At 37.3% G+C, this 21,522-nt stretch overlaps 1 protein-coding gene across 2 annotated transcripts in view; it reads right to left on the bottom strand.

Moving 5' to 3' along the window:
• The window catches only part of TMTC2 (transmembrane O-mannosyltransferase targeting cadherins 2), a 413,338-nt gene that overhangs the window by 103,042 nt on the left and 288,774 nt on the right, over positions 1-21,522 (bottom strand). For both annotated transcript variants that reach the window (XM_036251426.1, XM_036251427.1), the window contains one exon: positions 11,492-11,613. In XM_036251426.1, the coding sequence (XP_036107319.1) occupies positions 11,492-11,613 (122 nt within the window). The remainder of the gene's footprint in view (positions 1-11,491; positions 11,614-21,522) is intronic.

The raw sequence follows: 21,522 nt of genomic DNA, 5'->3' as shown, positions 1-21,522 counted from the left end.
CAACTTACACCACACACAAAAATAAACTCAAAATGGATAAAAGACTTAAATGTGACCCGTGACTCCATAAAAATTCTAGAAGAAAATGTAGGCAACAAAATTTCGGACATCATTCGGAGCAGAATTTTCACTGATACATCACCTAAGGCAACAGAAATAAAGGAGAAAATGAACACATGGGACTACATCAAACTAAAAAGCTTCTGCACAGCAAAAGAAACAATCATCAAAATGGAAAGGCAACCCACTGTATGGGAGAACATCATTGCCAATGATGTATCAGATAAGGGGTTAATTTCCAACATATATAGAGTGCTCATACAACTCCACAAAAGGAAGACAAAGAACCCAATTAAAAAATGGGTAGAGGAGCTGAATAGACACCTCTCCAAACAGGACATACAAATGGCCAAGAGACATATGAAGAAATGCTCAACATCACTAATCATCAGAGAGATGCAAATTAAAACAACAATGAGGTATCACCTCACACCTGTCAGAATGGCCGCCATCAACAAATCATCAACAACAAGTGTTGGCAAGGGTGTGGAGAAAAGGGGACTCTAATACACTGCTGGTGGGAATGCAGACTGGTGCAGCCGCTATGGAAAACAATATGGTGCTACCTCAAAAAATTAAAAATTGAACTTCCATTTGACCCAGTGATCCCACTGCTGGGAATATACCCTAAGAAGCCTGAAACACCAATCAGGAAGAATATATGTACCCCCATGTTCATAGCAGCACTATTTACAATAGTTAAGATCTGGAAACAGCCCAAGTGTCCACCAGTAGACGAATGGATAAAAAAGCTGTGGTACATATACACAATGGAGTACTATGCAGCGGTAAGAAAGAAAGATCTCTTATCCTTTGACACGACATGGAGGGACCTGGAAAGTATTATCCTAAGTGAAAGAAGCCAAGCAGAAAAAGACAAATACCACATGATCTCACTTATATACGGAATATAATGAACATAACAGTCTGAGGAATACAGTAGACCCAGACACATGGAAGTAGGGCACAGACTGACATCCCTCAGAAGAGGGGATGGGGGGTGGGGGGGTGGGAAGAGATAAACCACAGAACTTATATGCATGTATGCATGACCAATGGACATGGACAACTAAACTGGGGACAGGGTGGAGGGGGGGTAGGGTGGGGGTGCCAATGGGGTAAAAAGGTAAAATATCTGTAACAAAAAAATAAATAAAAATTCATAAAAAAAAAAAGAAAGAAAAAAAAAAATCAATGGAAGAGTATCCTCCAATGAGGATTAACAAAAAATAATAATAATAATTGAGAACAGACAACTATCCATGCAGGAGAATACAAAATAATTCATATGGGAATTCTGTCCTCAAAGAGAGACCACATCAGTCCCACCACACAAGTGTGGACTGTATTTCCAAAGAGTACAGTACAGAAAGAGAGGGGGAAAAGAGTCTTTTATGCTGGAGAAATGCAACAACAATCCACCTCAAGCCAGGTCAACCAAGTTAACAAAAACAATGAGGAGTCACGTTGATTGTAAATAACCCGGATATGATGTGAGAAGAAGGGTGTTTTGTCTCAGAGGTCTTCCTCCAAAACCTCCTCGGTCTAATCTGACAAAACTTCAGCCAAGTACCAATTGAAGAACCTTCTACAAAATACATGACCAGTACTCCTGAAAACTGTCGAGATCATCAAAAACTGGTGAAACCCGAGAAACTGCCGCGGCCAAGAGGAGCCTCAGGTGACAAGACAGCTAAACGAGATGCGGTATCTTGGATGGGATTCTGGAACACAGAGGAAAACAGGGAAAAACCAAAGATACCGGAATAAAATATGCACTTTATTTAATGATGACATATCGATATTGGCTCATTAATCATGACTAATGGGCCATACTAATATATAATGTTGATAACAGGGGAAACTGACTGTAAGGCATAGTGGAACTTTCTGTACAAACTTCTCAATAATTCTGTAATCTAAAACAGTTCTCAAAGAAAAATTTCATTAAAAAATTTATTTCCTAAAAATCAAACATAAATGCCACAAAATTTAAACCTTTGTTTCATGTGCATTGAAAATGAATGGGTGTCTTTTGCAACCTTCTATCCTTTGTAACAGTAGCAAATTCCTAAGATAATTTTTTAAAAATACCTGTTCTTATTCAAACAGCTAACTGGGAAGGTAAGAGATTCCAGCAAAGGAAAAAACTCAAACAAATCATAACTACTTCTGCTGATAAAGTACAGGGTTGGCAAAAGTAGGTTTACAGTTGTGAGCACACGAAACACAGTTTATGTATTATTATTTATTAATTAGTGTATCATTTTCCATACAAACACTGTATACCTACTTTCCCCCACCCTGCATTCTTTGTAGGATACAGACATTGGCACCTAGTATAGTTATGTCAGGAAAAGATTTTAAACATTGCAATGATCAAATGCTATTTCTATTTTAAGGAATGAAAAACAATGAAAAGATAATTTGCATCTGGTCACATATTAACACAGGGAACTTCCTCTTTCAAAATCATGGCTTCAGTTTAACGAGTCTAAAAACAGTTGTTTTGTTCTACCTATATTCTGGAGATGGCAAATAACCCTGAGCACATTATAACATTACCATCTGTAGTTCAACTCACTTTGGTTTGTGGACAAAGTTAGACAAGTGGCTATTTCAGGATTGCTCTTACCTTCGTGTGAATAGCAATTTTTTTTTCTTCCAAAACCTCGTCCTTGGGGAAACCTGCACCCTAATTTCCTGGACCTTTCTTACCATTTCTGTCCACCCATCATGGAGGAAAACGAAGAACTACACTCAATTTTTACTAAACTCTTAGATATTTCAAACTAAATGTCTACTTAAGAATGAACTAAACCACCAGATTAGTGGCATCTCATGTGTTCTTGCTCCAATGTGGTGGTCTATTTGGTAAAATTCAGTGTTTTTCTCACTCATGTCTATTTCTGGAACTTCTGCACTCTGTACCCCACCCCTCACAGTTCAGGATACCATCAGGTTCCCCAGAGTTTATCTGGCAGGACATTCTCTTCTCTAGATGATGAGAAGTTCAACTTATTTTAAAAAATGGTTCCATAGTAAATATTCTAAGTAGGGCTTTAAATACAAAAATACTTTTGGGTCCTTTAATAAGTCTTATGTATATTTACATATTTTAAGAAGAAAATATAGTATTCAGCTTTACCCATGTTAATCTAAATTTTTTTTCAAAGAAACATCTAGACTTGACTAATGTCTGTGGAATACATTTGGGGACTGTGTTTTGTACCTTTTGGGAATAGCACTTAAATGGAAATGGTCAAGGCAATAATGGCAGAGGTAAAATCTTCTTGGTGCCCTGAAATTTCACCATAATTTAAACCCCCCCCCTTTTATTACCAGGTAAAAGCAACTCTTGTCATGTACCATTACTTACTGAGTCAACTGTAATATGTACAGTCAAAGCAAAGGTATCAAAGTCAATAAGTGCCTAATATACAGAGGCAGTTATTTACATTGACACGTTGAGTACTGTGGAGGCGGTGAGGGGAGGAGCAGCGAGGAGCACTACTGTCTCGGAGAAGGTGCACCCTGGGTGAAGAGAGGAGAACAGAGCCCAGGAAGTGATCTTAAGCCACAGCAATAGATTTCAACCTCTTCCTATACCGCTGCTGAGGTAATAATCCTTTGAGGTATGCAAAGCCGTCTTAAAACATAGGACCACGGGCTCCTGATCAGTAATTTTCTGCTTAAAATGCATACATTTCTGATTCAAAGAGACAGAAATTCTGGTCCTCTAGCTATGGCTGCTTCATTCCAAGAAATAAGAAATAGAGCAAACGATGTAAGAGATAATGTCTTCAAGCTCCATTTCTCAGGGACAAAAGTTTCCCTGAGGGATCATTACACGCAACAACTGCACTGCCTGTTTCTCCAGCACACGATGCCATAATGCACAGTTCTATACAATGGGCAGTGCCCATCTGGAGCCCAGAGCCTCATGGCTAATGTCAAGCTGACCAAAGGGTCCTGTCGATGTGTGAATCCTCATGTTGCTGGCTTTCCCCCAAACCAGTTTTTACAGTTCACACTGAATCACAGTGTAAGTTCAAGAATGTACCTTCTTCTGTCTCTTTTGACAAAGAACTTCAATTATACTTCAGAAATGAACAAAAATTACACGTGCATTTTAAGCCTTTTATAAGAATTATGGTTTCCACTGTGAGAAGAAACACATTCCTAGTCAGGTAAGTGCTAAAGTGCTGTAGGTCTATCTCAGTGTTCTGCCAGTGAAATGTTAGCCAGGTAAAGGTCAGTGGCCTCTTCACTCGGGTCTTGTACCTTGCCCTCCCGTCCCATTTGGAATCTCGTGTTTCCTTCGAAACCCAGCATATGAGAGAAACTATATCCCATACATAGTATAACACGTACCTGTTTCAATAAAAAATTCAGCTTTAAACTTCACTATTCCTATTTCTTTGTCACTTCCCATATATAAATACTTAAATCCTTTGAACAATCACCTACGTTAAAATTCTTGTTTTTTATTTAATGATATCCACAGAAATTGTCTTTTCACTTTAGAAATGCATTACAAGAAAATCTAAAAACAGAATAGAGATTTGTTTTAAAATAAGTTTTTATGCATTTGGAAATTAAGCATTTATGCACACAAGGCACCATCTATGCATGTTGAGCGTTATAAATAAAAGGCTAGAGAACAATTTAAATAGCACAGCTTTCAGAGAAACCAAAGCATAGTATAGGGTTTGAATACAGATCTGGATTTAACCTCAGCTTCCTCATCTATGCACTGGGTGTCTAGGTCCTGGGATTGTGTGAGGAGGGGTCAGAACAGCACAGATAAAACGCCTAGTTCATCGCATGGTCAAGAGTCTGAGCTAATCCACGAGGGACTGGGACCGCCCGTGACCACCGAAGAGGCAGAGCAGGGCCACCCCATCATGATACTTAATGATTCTTTGTCAGGCAGGAAAGAGCAGACTCACGTCAAGGGAGACAGGCAATCAGCGAGAAGTGAGAAGGTCCTAGAAGCTGAGGACTTGGATAAAAATGAAGTTGAACTCAGAATTAACTGTTGTTTGGGAGAGGTATAATTTTAATGCAAAACCAAGGATCCAGTCTACAGCTCTGCTGGCTTCAGGTTGCTGAGGCCCGCGGACCTCAACCGTGATGGGGGTAGACACGGGAATGCAAAGCCAGCGGACCTGTGAGCACGGCCATGGCTGGGCTCTGTCTATGAGATGGCAAAAACGGGAACTTTCCAACCATGAACAGATGTGGCTTTCTTTATGTATTTACATGAGTGTGTGTGTACGTGTGTGTGTGTGTGTGTGTGTGTGTGTGTGTGTGTGTGAAGACATATATATTTGTACCCAGATGCCACAGGAAAAAAGGCAGCCTCCTTTGGTAAAAGTTAAAGATACTTGCCTTTGAGAAAACATACATTTTGAAAATGTCTGTTACCTGTTCCACCTTTCCTAAAGGTCAACATACTTAGACCAGGATGCTGCCTTTTTGTTTTTTTTGTTGTTGCTTGTTTATTTTATCTTGTTTTCTAATTTATTTTATTGTTGTTGTTACAGATGTTGCTCCTTTTTCCCACATTGACACCCTCCTCCCCGCTCCCGCCCCACCCCCACCTTCACAGTATTGTTGTCTGTGTCCATTGGTTGTGCATATATGCATATAAGTTCTTTGGTTTATCTCTGCCCGCCCCTTCCCCCCCCCCCCCATCCCTCTGAAGTTTGTCAGTCTGTTCCCTACTTTCATGTCTCTGGATCTGTTTTGTTTATCAGCTTATTTTGTTTATTATATTCCACAAATGAGTGAGGTCATGTGATATCTGTCTTTCTCTGACTGGCTTATTTCTCTCAGCATTATACTCTCCAGGTCCCTCCATGTTGTCTCAAAAGGTAAAAAATCTATCTTTCTTACAGCTGCATAGTACTCCATTGTGTACATGTACCACAGCTTTTTTATCCACTCATCTACTGATGGACACTTGGGCTGTTTCCAGATCTTAACTATTGTAAATAGTGCTGCTATGAACATAGGGGTACATACATTCTTCCTGATTGGTGTTTCAGGCTTCTTAGGATATATATTCCTAGAATGGAATCACTGGGTCAAATGGCAGTTCCATTTTTAATTTTTTGAGGTAACACCATAGTGTTTTCCATAGTGGCTGCACCAGTCTGCATCCCCACCAGCAGTGTACTAGAGTCCCCTTTCTCCACACCCTCACCAGCACTTGTTGTTTTACCAAGAAAAGAGACTGAAATTTTATCCTAGTAAAAAAACGATCAAGGTAGGAAAGTATAAGACATGGGTAGTGTTTCAGTGGGGCTCAAAACAGACTAGAGGACTGGCAAGTGAGGGACCAGTGCCTGCTCACTGGCACAGGATCCAAGATCTTACTAAAAATGAAAGAGTAGACATGGAAGGACCTGGAGAGTATTATCCTAAGTGAAACAAGCCAAGCAGAGAAAGACAAATATCACACAATCTCACTTATTTGTGGAATATAATGAATTAAACAAGCTGATGAACAAAATAGACCCAGAGTCATAGAAGTAGGGTACAGACTGACAACCCTCAGAAAGGGGGGAGAGATAAACCACAGAACTTATATGCACGCATGCATGACCGATGGACATAGACAACAAAGCTGGGGATGGGGTGGCAGGATGGGGAGGAGGGTGTCAATGAGGGGAAAAAGGAGAAACATCTGTAGCAAAAATAAATTAATAAAAATAAATAAATAAATAAATGAAAGCGTAAGGGAATAAAATAAGGCACCTACATAACCATCCTTTCTAAAACGAGCCGCTCCCACCAGACACAAAGCATGGCCATCTGGTCTACAAGCAGAGCAGCTCTCGGAGGCTCTGGATATGGATTTCTCCCCAACAGAACGCACTGAGGCCTTCTCGAGGCCAAGGAAACGCCCTGCTGGTCTGCGCAGCACCACTGCTTATTATAGAGCAGGAGACAAAGTGCAGGCTCGGCAAATGTGTCAAATACAGGTTTTCGTAAAAGACCTTTTTTTAAGAGTCCCGTAAGAAAGCTGAGTTATATTTTACAGGCACGTGGCTTGTCCATCTACCTCCTTCCACATCAGAGCACTGGGGGACTAGGATGGCCAGAGCTGGATGGGCTATTTAAAGTGCACTAAATGATAACTACACACCAAATACGAACACCAAACAAACGAAAGAGTAACAATGACATATGTTAGTTCGAAAGCAATATAATTCTATTTAGCATCAAAAAAAGAACATTTGTTTTCAAACATATGCATGTATATGTAGATATAAAACAGCTAGAATTATTTCATGTACTTCATGCCTGGTAATTTGAGTATTTTAGTTCTTACAGTTTCTAAGACTGTCTGGCAAAAGAAAATATCTTTAACAATGACTTCTACTGACTGACATACAAAAGCAAGAATAAAAGACATTTTTGAGATATCTGAATTCCTGTGTTACTGAGCGGCAATAAGCAGAGTAATTATGAGACTGATTCTAGATAACAGCATGTGTATCCTGGAGTGAGGGGTTGGTTTCTAAAAAATGAACTATCAGAACCATTATGCTTCAGAGTAAAAATAATATACTAATAACTATTATCTCTAGAACGCTAAATCATAATGTTTAGATGAGTCAACTTCATATAAGATATTTAGCTGAATATGGTATTGAATTAAAGCTTGTTCTATATTTCATCCAATATTTCAGTAGCATAATATATGTTATATCACTACTCTTTTCACAGAATTTTGCAATGTGAATTGGACATATCCATAATAATAAGTTGGAGTCATGGAAAATAACTACTTTTGTTCCCTTCCCGCTCTAGTCTAAACAAGGCTGTGCAGGATTCTAATGAAGTCTGCTCTAAAAAGGACTAAAGAAAAAATTCATCTCAGCTCTAAATGGTAATTATTACAAAAGACCCAAGGAAACAAATAGCACAATACTTGAGACCAACTACCTCGGCACCATTCTGGCCTGGGGTATGTAACTTTGCTGCTGAACCTCAAGTACTTTCACAACTGGCATTTCTTATAGCCCAATTAACGTTGGCTAGACACAGAAATCTGGCTTAGTGTTTCCATACAACAGTCACAGAAAAGGTATTCTGTATCAAAAATTACTGTCAGAGTCTCCCATATCCTTCTTTCTCTCTTACTAACCTAAATCTGGTAGTAAAATAAGCTATCGGTCAAATAGCTTTTACTACAATATAAGTCAATATTAATTTTGCTGGCTCACAAAAACTGCAAAATATTTGGCTTACATAAATTGAACAGGACAAAAAAAATCAAAGTAAGGATGTATACATAATTATGGAACACACACAGCTTTAGAAACAACTACATCTGAAATGCCATTAATAATGGAAATGTCATTCCTTCCTTTCTCTCCTAATACATGTCCCATTTTAAATCCGTGGCATGGGCCCTGGGTAACAAAGTTCAAACAAGAAATAAATCACAATTTTAAGGAGTGCTCCTGGGCAGTATTTTAATTGTACATGGTGTTGGTATGGAAGGTCCAGATATTTTAAAGAGAAGTCACCCAGGCCCAACTATATTGAAACATGGAGGCTACCAGAAACCCTAAGGCAGAAATATTCCCTAGAGTACCTGGGAAAATTTGTATTTGGTTATAATGTAGAACCTAGAAATGCCAATAGCCAAAAAACAGAAGTCATGACCTATGATGTTTAATAATAAAAATGTGTTTAACCACTCAAACCAAACTAGTATATAGAGGTAATATCTAAAAATTAGTTATAAAGATGGGGGACAGAAAAAGTACTGGCTTACTTTTAGTATCTCCTACCAGGTATAACAAGGAGAAAAAAACTCCTCACACAAAATTATGTAATATAGAGTGAAAATTAATGATGCTCAATTCAGAAAACCTTGAGGTTGTATCTAATTCTATTACTTAGTAGCTAAGTTATTCTTGGGGATGTGACTTAAATCTTTAAAGCTCAGTTTCCTTATGTATAAAAAGAGGATTTATTTTATATTATTTTATTTTATTTTATCCTCACCCAAGAATATTTTTCCATTTCTGTTCAGATAGAGTGGGAGGGAAAGAAGAAGAAGGGAGAGAGGAAAACATCTATGCAAGAGAGACACATCAATAGGCTGCCTCCTGCATGACCCCAACCAGGGCTTGGGATGAACCACAACTGAGGTACATGCCCTTGACTGGAAACAAACCCGCAACTCCTTGGTCCATGGGCCAACACTCTAACCAGCCAGGGCAGGATAATATTCATTCTAAAGATTCACAAAATAACACATGTCAAGCACAGGTGCTCAGGAGATATGCACCCTCTTGTGCTGGTCTCTGCTTCTAGAGTCTTGGAAGATTACCCTGTGTCCAATCTACGATCATGCCATTCTCATTCACTTATTCAGCACGTATCACTGGGAACTGGGGCAATGCCTAGCATAGAGTAATAAGTCTCAATTCATGTTTTGACCAAATGAAAGGAATAATGAGGAAATAAGATTCAGGCTAAGGAGACAAAAATAGTAAAAAGTTATGCACCCAGCCTTTAAATAATTTCTAAAGAGAAATGCACAAGGAGGTTTTAGGGTTAGCATATAGGGAAATGCCAAATATTGAAGAGATAAAAAGATAAGACCTGGTTCCTACCCCATGTCTAAGATCAAAAGGCAGACATAGGTTTATTTCTGGTCTGCAATCTGGGAAGAAGCACTATTACAGAGGTACTGAGACCACGCTATGGGAGTACAGAGAAAGGAAAAAAAAACAACAGCTTGAAAGACTCAGGCAAGACTTCACAGAGGAAATAAAATTTGAGCAGGCAGAGAGAGAAAAAAGGACCTTTTTGGTTAGAGGAATAAAAAAGGATTTGATCTATGAAATTGTCAAAACATTCTGGGAAATGCCAAATCATTTTGAACTATTCTGCATACTGTAAATACTACACAAATTCTTAAAGAAAAATTTGTACCAAAAAATGTATTAAGTAAATCATTCCACTGGCTACAACAGAGGCATCCATAATCTGTTTTTTAGTTGTCTTATAAAAATTTAATTTTTATATGAAATCCTACTCCACAGTCTGTCTAATAGAGTAGAATATCATTTTTACATATTTGCCTTTGGTCAGTTATGACAAAACAATAAAAAACACCATTCCATTTTTATTTCTCTTCTCTTGAGACTAATAGACAATTCCATTTTACAATATCTAATATACAAGCATTCAGAAGTCAAAATGTGTGGCATTTTTCACCTTGCCAATTTCATGTTAAGTCAAGGGCCAATTACCAGACTAAGAAACCAAAGTTAGACAAAAGCAATCCATTGGGATCAGAAATGTGCCAAATCTCATAATTCAAAAAGAAACTGTTAAAGATGGTTGTGAGGTTTTGGCACTGAGAGTTCAAGTCATTCCATAATAGGGTTTGTATTTCATCTAATCAGCAAATCGGAAACTATACAAGTTTTGGTGGTGTGGGGGAATTAAAATTTGGATTATAATACATAAGTCTTTCCTTCCCGTCCATATGTTTCAGTGAGTTAAAACTTCTAAAGCTTGTTTTTTTTAAATGTCTTATAAAAAATAAAGCAGACTGTAAAATCATATTTTTGGTATAGGAAACTTAAAATATTAAGCCTAGAAAAGAAAAGGGGGGGGGAGCACAAAGTTTCTACAGACAAAGTAGTGTCTGAGTCTAGGTATATTCAGAAGTAAGTACATTTAAGCCTTCAATTTTTTTTTTCCTTAAGTAATTTTTTTCTTAGTTTTTTTTTTTTTTTTAAGTCAGGCATCTGAAACTTGTATAGATGTTTTTCAAAAGTGTTCATTTATTAATCTAATAAAAAATGATCCCAGCCCAGCTGGTATTGCTCAATGGTTGAGCGCTGACCCACGCACCAAGAGGTCACCAGTTTGATTCCCAGACAGGGCACATGCCCAGGTTGTGGGCTCAATCCCCATTGGGGGGCATGCAGGAGGCAGCCAACTGCTGTTCTTGCTCATCGATGTTTCTGTCTCTCTCTCCCTCTCTTCCTCTCTCTAAAAATCAATAAAGAAAAAAAAATTTAAAAGAATCAGACTTACTTCTACATTGCATTTTGCAGTTAACCTTGGCTTATAGAACATAATCTTTACACAAATATTGTTATCATGACAAATGTATTATGTAATCACATACTGGAGGTTCTCCATGCATATGTGTTCATTAAGTTACATCAAGGATCATGCCATATCACATTTCATCTACAGCAAACCCCACAGTCAAAGAAATACTTTTTTCCATGTTTTCTATGCACGGTTCTAACTTAGTATCGCCATCATTATGTCCTAAAAACCTGAGTTAACTGGCTAAGAACCAGTACTTCACACCACATCTACCCCAGTCTGCATGGAGGAAACCAGTTTCTAACAGGTGAGGAAGGTAGGTACTCACTGTCAGAGCTAGTAGTTTCCCATAGGTGAGGTGGGCAGGAATGTGGTCAGTCTTGGACCTCAGTGATTCCATATACCAATGCTCTGCCTCGGGGAGCTTGCTTAACCGCATGTACGCCTCACCTGGAAAATGAATTGGGAAAATCAAACAGCTTTGCATCAGCATAGCATCATGACACATAGCCCATGAAATTTCAAGTATGTCTGCCCGCTATCTCATTTGATTCCCCAGAAGTCATCCTAATTCCATTTTACAGATGAGAAAACGTGCTTGGAGAAATTAAGTGAAGTGGCTAAAATGAAAAGTTTAGTAAGTGGTAAAACTTTCATTTTTAACCTAGGAACACCTGACTCCCAAGAATATGTACTTTGTCACCATTGCTTTCTTTCTTCTTTTTTTTTTTAAAGATGTTTGCTCTTTCTCATGTGTAATAATGTGCTTTTTTATTCACATTCATTTAGAAACTCGGCATTCAGAGAATAACTACTAAGTGAAGAGCACTCTGCAGGACCTAGAGGAGAGAAGTTGAAGGTCATATCCTCCAAGGTGTACAACCTTATTGAGAAAGTAAGATTAAAGGAAGGAGTGAAAAATTTATAAATTACACATGAAAGCTAGATTTTTTTTCAGACTTATTTGTACTTCATATTTTAATAAGTAAATAAAATTTACCACTTTCATTCTCAAAATCTAACAAATATATGACAAGTATTTATCATGCCCAGTGCTACGTATAAAGCTAGTCTGAGGCCTTTGAGTCATCTCTTACTACTTTTAGGTTATATACATTTTACCTACCAAATAGCAATTCACTAACAGCCAAGCAAGAGGAAAAAAAAAACTGGAAATAAAGCCGGAAGTATACCAGTTGACCTCTTATTATAATGCCTAAAATGATTATAGTATGAAAGAACATTCACCCTATGGGAAATGATATTTGAAGATAATTTGTCTATTTAAGTTAAATATTGTAGCTTTAATAGGCACTGCAAATTTAGAAGCTACTCAGTTTCTGAGGCCAAGCAACAGACTGGTAACCTGCATTATTTTTCAAGCAAACTTTTATAGCTTAACTAATCATAATGATGATAGCTTTTTCCATTTAGAGGCATAATCAGATTTTTTTCTAAATGTATTACCCACATTGGTTGTATATCCTTGTTTCAAAGGAAGAGTTAGCTTCCTTTTATTTTAATTATATTCTCCTCCTATCAGCACAACACTGTCAATACTAATATGTTTGATGAATTGAATTAATTTGAGCCTCCTAACCTTCTGAACACCCTTTGCTCAGCTGGTCAGTAAAAAATAATGATGACAAATAATCTGGAGTGTGCACAAAAATATATGTATCCACTCACACACATCTATGAGTTTCTAGTTCTGAGGACAGTCCTTAAATTATACTATCATAAAAACAATAGCTAGAAAATGTTTTGTTTTGTTTCACTAAAACTTAAAACATCTTTGCATCAACAAAGAATCTAAGTAGATTAAATCTCATTCTCAGGGTGAAATGCAAGAAATACTGAAGCAAAAGCCAAGGGCTGCAATGAATAAACAAAATGCTCCTAGTTGTTAGAATGGTAAGATTAGGAATTAATTAAATTTTTTTTCACTATTTTATCTCTAAAAAATATAATTTTATATCTCTATGAAAATTGAAACACTGTCAGTTTTATTTTTTTCCTATGTCAAACTAACCAATGTTCTCAAATAAAGAAAACTATAATTTTTCTTAGGAAAAGTAAATCACTCTTCACACTAAAATAATACTAGATATAGTTTATATAACAGAAAGGACGTACACTCTCTAAAGTACTGAATGTTTTAAAGCAATTAATGATAAACTATATATAGATATTTATCTATAAAATAGGCTCTAAAGCCAGTAGAAAACACATACTAACACCAGAGTTACAGCTACAGAGTTACAGGCCAGCTTTGCCGGTTATTTGGGATAAACCTATATTTGTACAATCATTGCACTAATATAGCTTCTAGTTTTTATTTATTAAAGACCCAATTAATTTGTAGAAAACATATGCAAGAGAACCCCAATTCCAGAGTGCTTGAGATTCAAATCTCAAGTTATTGATGTCTGAAAATCACTTCAGAAGGTATGCTTTCTTTTTTAAGTCAGAAATCTATAATTATTAAAACCTACTTTGAAATAAAATATTATTTACTAAACAATTTGTGGCTGGCCCATTGTCTTCAGTAAGGACACATAAGCAATTTATTAATTTGTAAGGTTTTTGAGATGGAGAAATATTAAATGATTATAAATAAAAAATATAATCTAATAATGTATCTTGGCAATTATATGAAAAATGTAAATAACCAAACTACTTAGGCACTATTCATTACAACGTAGAAAAACTTTATGTAACCATTCATTACATCTGAGTAATAATAATGATTATAATGACAAAAATTCACTAAAAGTTTTTTTTAATATTTTTTTTATTTTATTGATTTTAGACAAAGGAAGAGAGAGGGAGAGAGAGAGAGAAACTTCAATGAGAAAGAACATCAACTGGCTGCCTACTGCATGCCCCCTACTGGGGATTTGGCCCACAACCTGGGCACACGCCCTGACCAGGAATCGAACTGGCGACTTCTTGGTGTATGGATTGACACTCAAACATGGAGCCACACCAGCCAGGATCGTTGAAAGTTTATTATTAATCAGGAAAGCAAGCTGGAGGGTGGGCAAATGTCTGATGTATGTACACCCACTCATCACATTCTTTATCTTTGGGCAAGTAAAATGTTTTGTCATTTCCCTCAAGAAGCCTTAACTAATTACCCCCATTCAATAACTACCAACTGTGCAGAGTAGGTTTGAAATCGAAACACATTTCAATCTGTTAGTTGCTTTATATATATATATATATAATTTTTTTTATTAAGAAATGTCATTACCTGGCCTTTGCTGGTTTGTCTCAGTGGTTAGAGCATTGGCCCATGAACCAAAGAGTCGTGGGTTTGATTCGGTCAAGGACACATACCTCGGTTATGGTTCGATCCCCGGCACTGGTCGGGGTCATGCGGGAGGCAACCAATTGATGTGTCTCTCTCACATCGATGTCTCTCTCTCTCTCTCTCCTTCCCTCCCACTCTATCTGAAAGATCAATGGAAAAATATCCTTGGGTAAGAATTCAAAAAAAGAAAGAAAGAAATGTCATTTCCTGGATTTTACAAATGAGGAAACTGAGAAGCACTGTGGCTAAATTAAACCCCCAAACTCATAAATGTGGAAAATGTAAAGCTGCGATTCAGCCCAGGACTGCCTGACCTCAGAGCACACGGCACAGCTGGGGCAGAGCAATCACAAACTTTCCAACTCTCCAGCTCAGGTGAAAATTACATCCTCTTTCTTACTCCAAGAAAATTGTTTTCTAGTTTGTGATACATTGGCCACGGAGTTCATTTCACTTTGCCTTGGGCTTATCTGCTGAATTAAAGGGATGAGGAAGGGAATAACAATCCATGGATGACCTTAAAAATGCTGCCGCTGCATATGGTACTCAATTCTTAAGGGGGAAATACTTAGTAAAGAAGATGTATTTTTATTCTAAGGTTAACTTCAACACAAAAACAGTCTATAAAAGTGGCGATAAAAATCAAGATGCAACGCCTAAAATGCAAGAAATGATTGTATATGCATTTAACTGTGTGTACATTGATAACTCAATAAAGGTTTCAGCAACAAACAAGTATTGCTGTAACCCTGGCCCTGACGGGGGAGGGGCTTCACATCTCTGGTGTCCACTTCGAAGGAGGAGTCAGAACACTCCTTTGATGGATAAGGAGGACAGCTCCGGAATGAGAAATGTCTTGCAGGAGGAGTTAGGAGCCCTATCCGAAAAGGTTGGCATGGCCCATGGTTTTCTCCCATTGCATCCAGCTGCCTACCAAACAAGGTTTATTATTTGTTAAGTACCTACTAAGGTCTTTAGTGTGTTACCTTATACTAAACATTATGCCTACACTGTAATGAATATCTGTCTCGTTTCCGAATGAAGTGACTGTTGCTCACTGAGCTGAAGTAACTCTGTCAGTGTTCAACAGGAGCCAGCGCCGCAGTCAGGATTCGGATCTGAGTTCTCCCTGACTCTTTCTACTATACCACTGCCTAAATGCTATAAAAAATAACTAGAGAGGGCATACACCAACTGGATAAAGTGCTGTCAGTGGGTTCAGTTGTAGGAGAGAATGATATATGTGTATTACTTTCAGCTTGATTAAAATATTAAAATCATAAAAATTCCACGAGGGAAACCGTCACAGGAAAGAAAGTGCAGTAAATTCAGTAAGTAAGGAAATGAAGACACTCGGTCGGAAATGGGTGTAGGGAGAGGGTTAAGTCATGTTCTCTGGTACTGTAAGTCTTCTTAACTTACAATTAAAAAAAAAAATGTTTATAGTACCCAGAGGAAAAAAAGCAATGATGGCTATGTTTCCTTCTCATCCTGCAACAAATAAAAATGACATAATAGAGGCCCTTTCGTAAGAGTGAGATCTTCTGTGCAATGATGTAGTGGTCAGGTTTATCACCCAGATTTATTTCCGATTCACTCACAGACAAAAGGGATTTGGATGTCTCCAGGTTGGCTTCAGGCAGATATAAACCAGTTTCAGATGTAAAACAAATAATGTCACTCTTCCTCCCCAAAGAGCCCGCATCTAAATAACCCAGCAAAGTTTACTCCTTAATGGAAAAATCCTGGACTACTGATGATGTAATAGTTCAGATCCCACTGATTCTCCTGTCCCAGGTTCCTGGACAGCAGCGTGCAGATCAAGAGGAGAGAATGCAGTGGTACACAGTGCCCATATTTGCCAGTTTTTCCTTTTGTTTCTCCTGCCTTTGCTCAAGACACTACATTTCTATATTAAGATTAGGTTTATTCATTTTTTTTTCAGTTTCATTGAGATATAATGAACATATAGCACTATATAAATTTAAAATTTCCACATAATGACTTGACAAATACAAGATGCCCCTAAAAATGTAGACAGGGTGTCTGTAGATTCGATTACATTTGAAAGTAAAATGTATTTTAATAAACGCTGGCTTTGTAATTATTTAAAATTGTGTATACACTTTTGGGGGACACCCTGTATATTGTGCGTGATTACCACAATAAGTTTAGTGAACATCTATAATTTCATATAGATACAAAAAAGATGTTTAAATTTTTTTTCATTGTGATGAGAACTTTTAAGATCTACTCTCTCTGCAACTTTCAAATATACCAGTGTTAACTACACTCATCAGTGTGTACATTATGGCCCCAGTACTTTTAACTAGCAATCTGTACCTTTTGACTACCTTCATGCAACTCTCCCCGCCCCAGATCTCCTATTTAAAAAAACCAAAAAATTTCTATGACTACCCTTACCAAAAGTGATCACCTCTTACTAGACTCTTATAGTATTGTTAAATTTCTTTTTAAGAAATTCTTGCCCAGCCAGTGTGGCTCAGTGGTTGGGCGTCGACCCATGCACCAAGAGGTTGCCAGTTTTTGATTCCCAGTCAGGGCACATGCCCAGGTTGTGGGCCCGATCCCCAGTGGAGGGCATGCAGGAGGCAGCCAGCCAATGTTCTCTCTCGTCATTGTTTATATCTCCCTCTCCCTTCCCCTCTCTCTAAAATCAATTTAAAAAAAATTATTGAATAAAGATCTTACATATTAATTTAGGTTAACTAATATGGATCACACATACGATGCTAAACATAAACATTAATGAGAGATATCCCTCATTTCTGCCTGCATGGTACTTGTTGCAATCTAGTGACAAGTAGATATATTTATTAGCATTTCCCAAAGTTTGATTTTCTGGTGCACATAAAACAAACTACACAAAAACTTTTTAAAAATTACTACTTATAAATTTCATTTAACCTATGTTTTAAAAATCTGATTTCATAGATATCAAGGTTTGGAATTTTAAAAAAATATCAAGTAAATAATAATAAAGATGGTAAGTGGCTACAAACAGATTTTGACAGCAGAACAGGAGTAAATGAGGTGTGAATCAACACCGAATCACATAGACCTAGCTATAATTTAAGAAATTATAGAAATTTCAGAAGTATGTTTGTAAAAAAAAGTTGCTACACCAGCACACTGGGGGAAAAATCTATTTTTGCAAAAGGCCTCACAGAGGTTAAAGCATTTTTCTGGCCTCTCGAGAATAATGGGAACACTCATAACACGGCCCCACGTGACTTACAGCAGGGTTTCTGCTGCCAATACAGTGAAAGTATCTCATTGCCAAGACTCCAAATTTTGGGATACTTTGCATGAAGGTCAGGCATTCTGTGCTAATCTCTCTAATTTCTAAACTTTCCAAGTTTGAGGACTCCCCTGGTCACTAAGGTAATCCTCCATCTTTCAGAAATGCTTATTTTCTATCTAAGATTACAAGTTTACTTTGGTGGTTTTTATACATAATGTTTTAAAGTGCTGGTCATTTTTTTTTAATGATCACTTTACCAATCTTCAAGTTTTTATGATCACTTCCTTTTTATATGCTACTTTTAATTCTTTTCTTAGAAATTAATTTTGCCATATAATTTTAAAATAAAATAAATGCATTTAAATTAATGAGTTAATTTAATTTGTTTCATGTACCTGTTGAAATCATTTACAATTATGATGCAGCATCAAATTATGAATTATATAACAAAATAGTAGTTAGATGGCTGGGTTATAAATTCTTTGCAATCAAGTAGCTGTATGGTTGTGAACAAGTAAGTTATTTGCACGGCCTTAGTTTTATCATCTACAAAATGAGGGGCTAAAAATAAATAACTCCTTTGTCTCTAAAATGATATAGATGATCATTTGCAGATTCATCACTGTTCCATAATTTACACATAGAAATTTCATAAATAAGCAACAATATCCTAGTCAGTTTAAGAACTGCTATATTAATGAATTTTTTTTTTATTAATTTTTGTTACAGATGTTTCTGCTTTTTTCCCCCTGATTCTCCCCTCCCCCTCCCTCCCTGCCCTTTCCCCAGTTTGTTGTCCATGTCCACTGTTCATGCATACATGCATATAAGTTCTGTGGTTTATCTCTCTTCCACCACCCCCCCTCTTTAGGGGATTGTCAGTCTGTACCCCACTTCTGCGTCTCTGGGATGACCCCATTCCTCAGACTGTTATGTTCATTATATTCCACAAATAAGTGACATCATATGAAACTTGTCTTTCTCTGTTTGGCTTGTTACACTTAGGATGATACTTTCCAGGTCCCTCCATGTAGTCTCAAAGGATAAGAGATCTTTCATTCTTACAGCAGCATAGTACTCCAGCGTGTATATGTACCACTGCTTTTTGATCCATTCGTCTACTGATGGACACTGGGGCTGTTTCCAGATCTTAGCTATTGTAAACAGTGCTGCAACAAACATGGGGGTACATATGTTCTTTCTGATTGATGTTTTAGGCTTCTTAGGGTATATTCCTAGAAGTGAAACCACTGGGTCAAATGGAAGTTCAATTTTTAATTTTTTGAGGTAGCACCATATTGTTTTCCATAGTGGCTGCACCAGTCTGCATTCCCACCAGCAGTGCACTAGAGTCCCCTTTTCTCCACACCCTCGCCAACACTTGTTGTTTGATGATTTGTTGATGGCGGACATTCTGACAGATGTGAGGTGATACCTCATTGTTGTTTTAATTTGCACCTCTCTGATGATTAGTGATGATGAGCATTTCTTCATATGTTTCTTAGCCATTTGTATGTCTTGTTTGGAGAGGTGTCTATTTAGTTCCTCTGCCCATTTTTTAATTGGATTCTTTGTCTTCCTTTAGTGGAGTTGTATGAGCACTCTATATGAATTGGAAATTAACCCCTTATCTGATATATAATTGGCAATTATGCTCTCCCATACAGTGGGTAGCCTTTCTGTTTTGATGATTGTATCTTTCGCTGTGCAGAAGCTTTTGAGTTTGATGTAGTCCCATGTGTTCATTTTCTCCTTTGTTTCTATTGCCTTAGGTGATGTGTCAGTAAAAATTCTGCTGTGTATGATGTCTGAAATTTTGTTGCCTACAGTCTCTTCTAGGATTTTTATGGATTCATGAGTTACATTTAAGTCTTTTATCCATTTTGACTTTATTCTTGTGTAGGGTGTAAGTTGATGGTCTAGTTTCATTTTTCTGCAAGTAGCTGTCCAATTTTCCCAGCACCATTTATTAAAGAGGCTGTCCTTACTCCATTGTATGCTCTTGCCACCTTTGTCAAATATTAATTGAGCATATTCCTTGGGTCCATTTCTGAGTTTTCTGTTCTGTTCCACTGGTCTATATGCCTGTTCTTGTGCCAGTACCAGGCTGTTTTGATTACAGTGGCTTTGTAGTATAACCTGAAATCTGGTAATGTGAACCCTCCAACTTTGTTCTTCCTTTTCAAGATTGCTGTGGCTATCCGAGGCCTTTTTTGGTTCCATATGAACTTTTGAAATAATTGTTCTAATTCTGTGAAGTATGACATTGGTATTTTGATGAGGATTGTGTTGAATCTATAGATTGCTTTGAGTAATATGGACATTTTAATTATGTTAATTCTCCCAATCCATGAACAGGGTATGTGCTTCCAGGTTTTTATATCTTCCTCTATTTCTTTTTTCAATGACCTGTAGTTTTCTGGGAATAGGTCCTTTATTTCTTTGGTTAAGTTTATTCCTAGGTATCTTAATTTTTTTGCCAAGATGGTAAATGGGATTGTTTTCTTAGTTTCTCTTTCTGTGAGTTCATCATTGGTGTATAAGAATGCCATCGGTTTCTTGACGTTAATTTTGTATCCTGCTACTTTGCCAAATTCATTTATTAAGTCTAGTAAACTTTTGATGGAGTCTTTGGGGTTTTCTATGTATAGGATCATGTCATCTGCAAATAATGACAATTTCACTTCCTCCTTTCCAATTTGGATCCCCTTTATTTTTTCTTCCTGTCTGACTGCTGTGGCTAAGACTTCCAGTACTATGTTAAATAGGAGTGGCGAAAGTGGGCATCCTTGCCTTGTTCCTGTTCTTAAGGAAATGCTTTTAGTTTTTGCCCATTGAGTATGATGTTGGCTGTCGGTCTTTCATATATGGCCTTTACTATGTCTAGATATGATCCTTCTATTCCCACACTGCTGAGCATTTTTATCAGAAATGGATGCTGGATTTTGTCGAAGGCTTTTTCAGCATCTATTGATATTATCATGTGATTTTTATTCTTCATTTTATTTATGCGGTGTATCACATTTATGGATTTGCGAATATTGTACCAGCCTTGCATCCCTGTGATGAATCCCACTTGGTCATGGTGGATAATTTTTTTGGTGTATTGCTGGAGCCGATTTGCTAGGATTTTGTTCAGGATTTTGGCATCTATGTTCATCATCGATATTGGCCTGTAGTTTTCTTCCTTTGTTGTGTCTTTTTCTGGTTTTGGAATTAGAATTATGCTGGCTTCATAAAACGAGTTTGGAAGTCTTCCTTCTTCTTGAATTTTTTGAAATAGTTTGAGGAGAATGGGTATTAGATCTTCGTTGAATGTTCAGTAAAACTCCCCCGTGAAGCCATCCGGGCCTGGACTTTTGTTTGCTGGGAGAGTCTTGATTACATCTTCAATTTCTTCTGTTGTTATTGGTCTGTTCAAGTTTTCTATCTCTTTCTGATCCAGTTTTCGGAGACTATGTGTTTCTAGAAATTTGTCCATTTTGCTTAGATTGTCGAATTTGTTGCCATATAATTGTTCATCGTAGTTGTTGACGATCTTTTGTATTTCTGTGGTGTCAGTTGTTATCTCTCCTCTTTCATTTCTGAATTTGTGTATTTGGGTTCTCTCTCTTTGTTTCTTGGTGAGTCTAGCTAAGGGTCCATCAATCTTGTTTATCTTTTCGAAAAACCAGCTCTTTGTTTCATTGATCCTTTGAATTGCTTTTTTTTGGTCTCTACTTCATTTATTTCTGTTCTGATCTTTACTACAGTGATACCTCGGTTCTCGAACGCCTCG

Source organism: Molossus molossus, unplaced genomic scaffold (assembly GCF_014108415.1).
Source record: "Molossus molossus isolate mMolMol1 unplaced genomic scaffold, mMolMol1.p scaffold_m16_p_10, whole genome shotgun sequence".
NCBI lineage: Eukaryota > Metazoa > Chordata > Mammalia > Chiroptera > Molossidae > Molossus > Molossus molossus.
The sequence above is the reverse complement of the archived record's forward strand: the minus strand, read 5'-3'. Positions and strand labels throughout refer to the sequence as shown.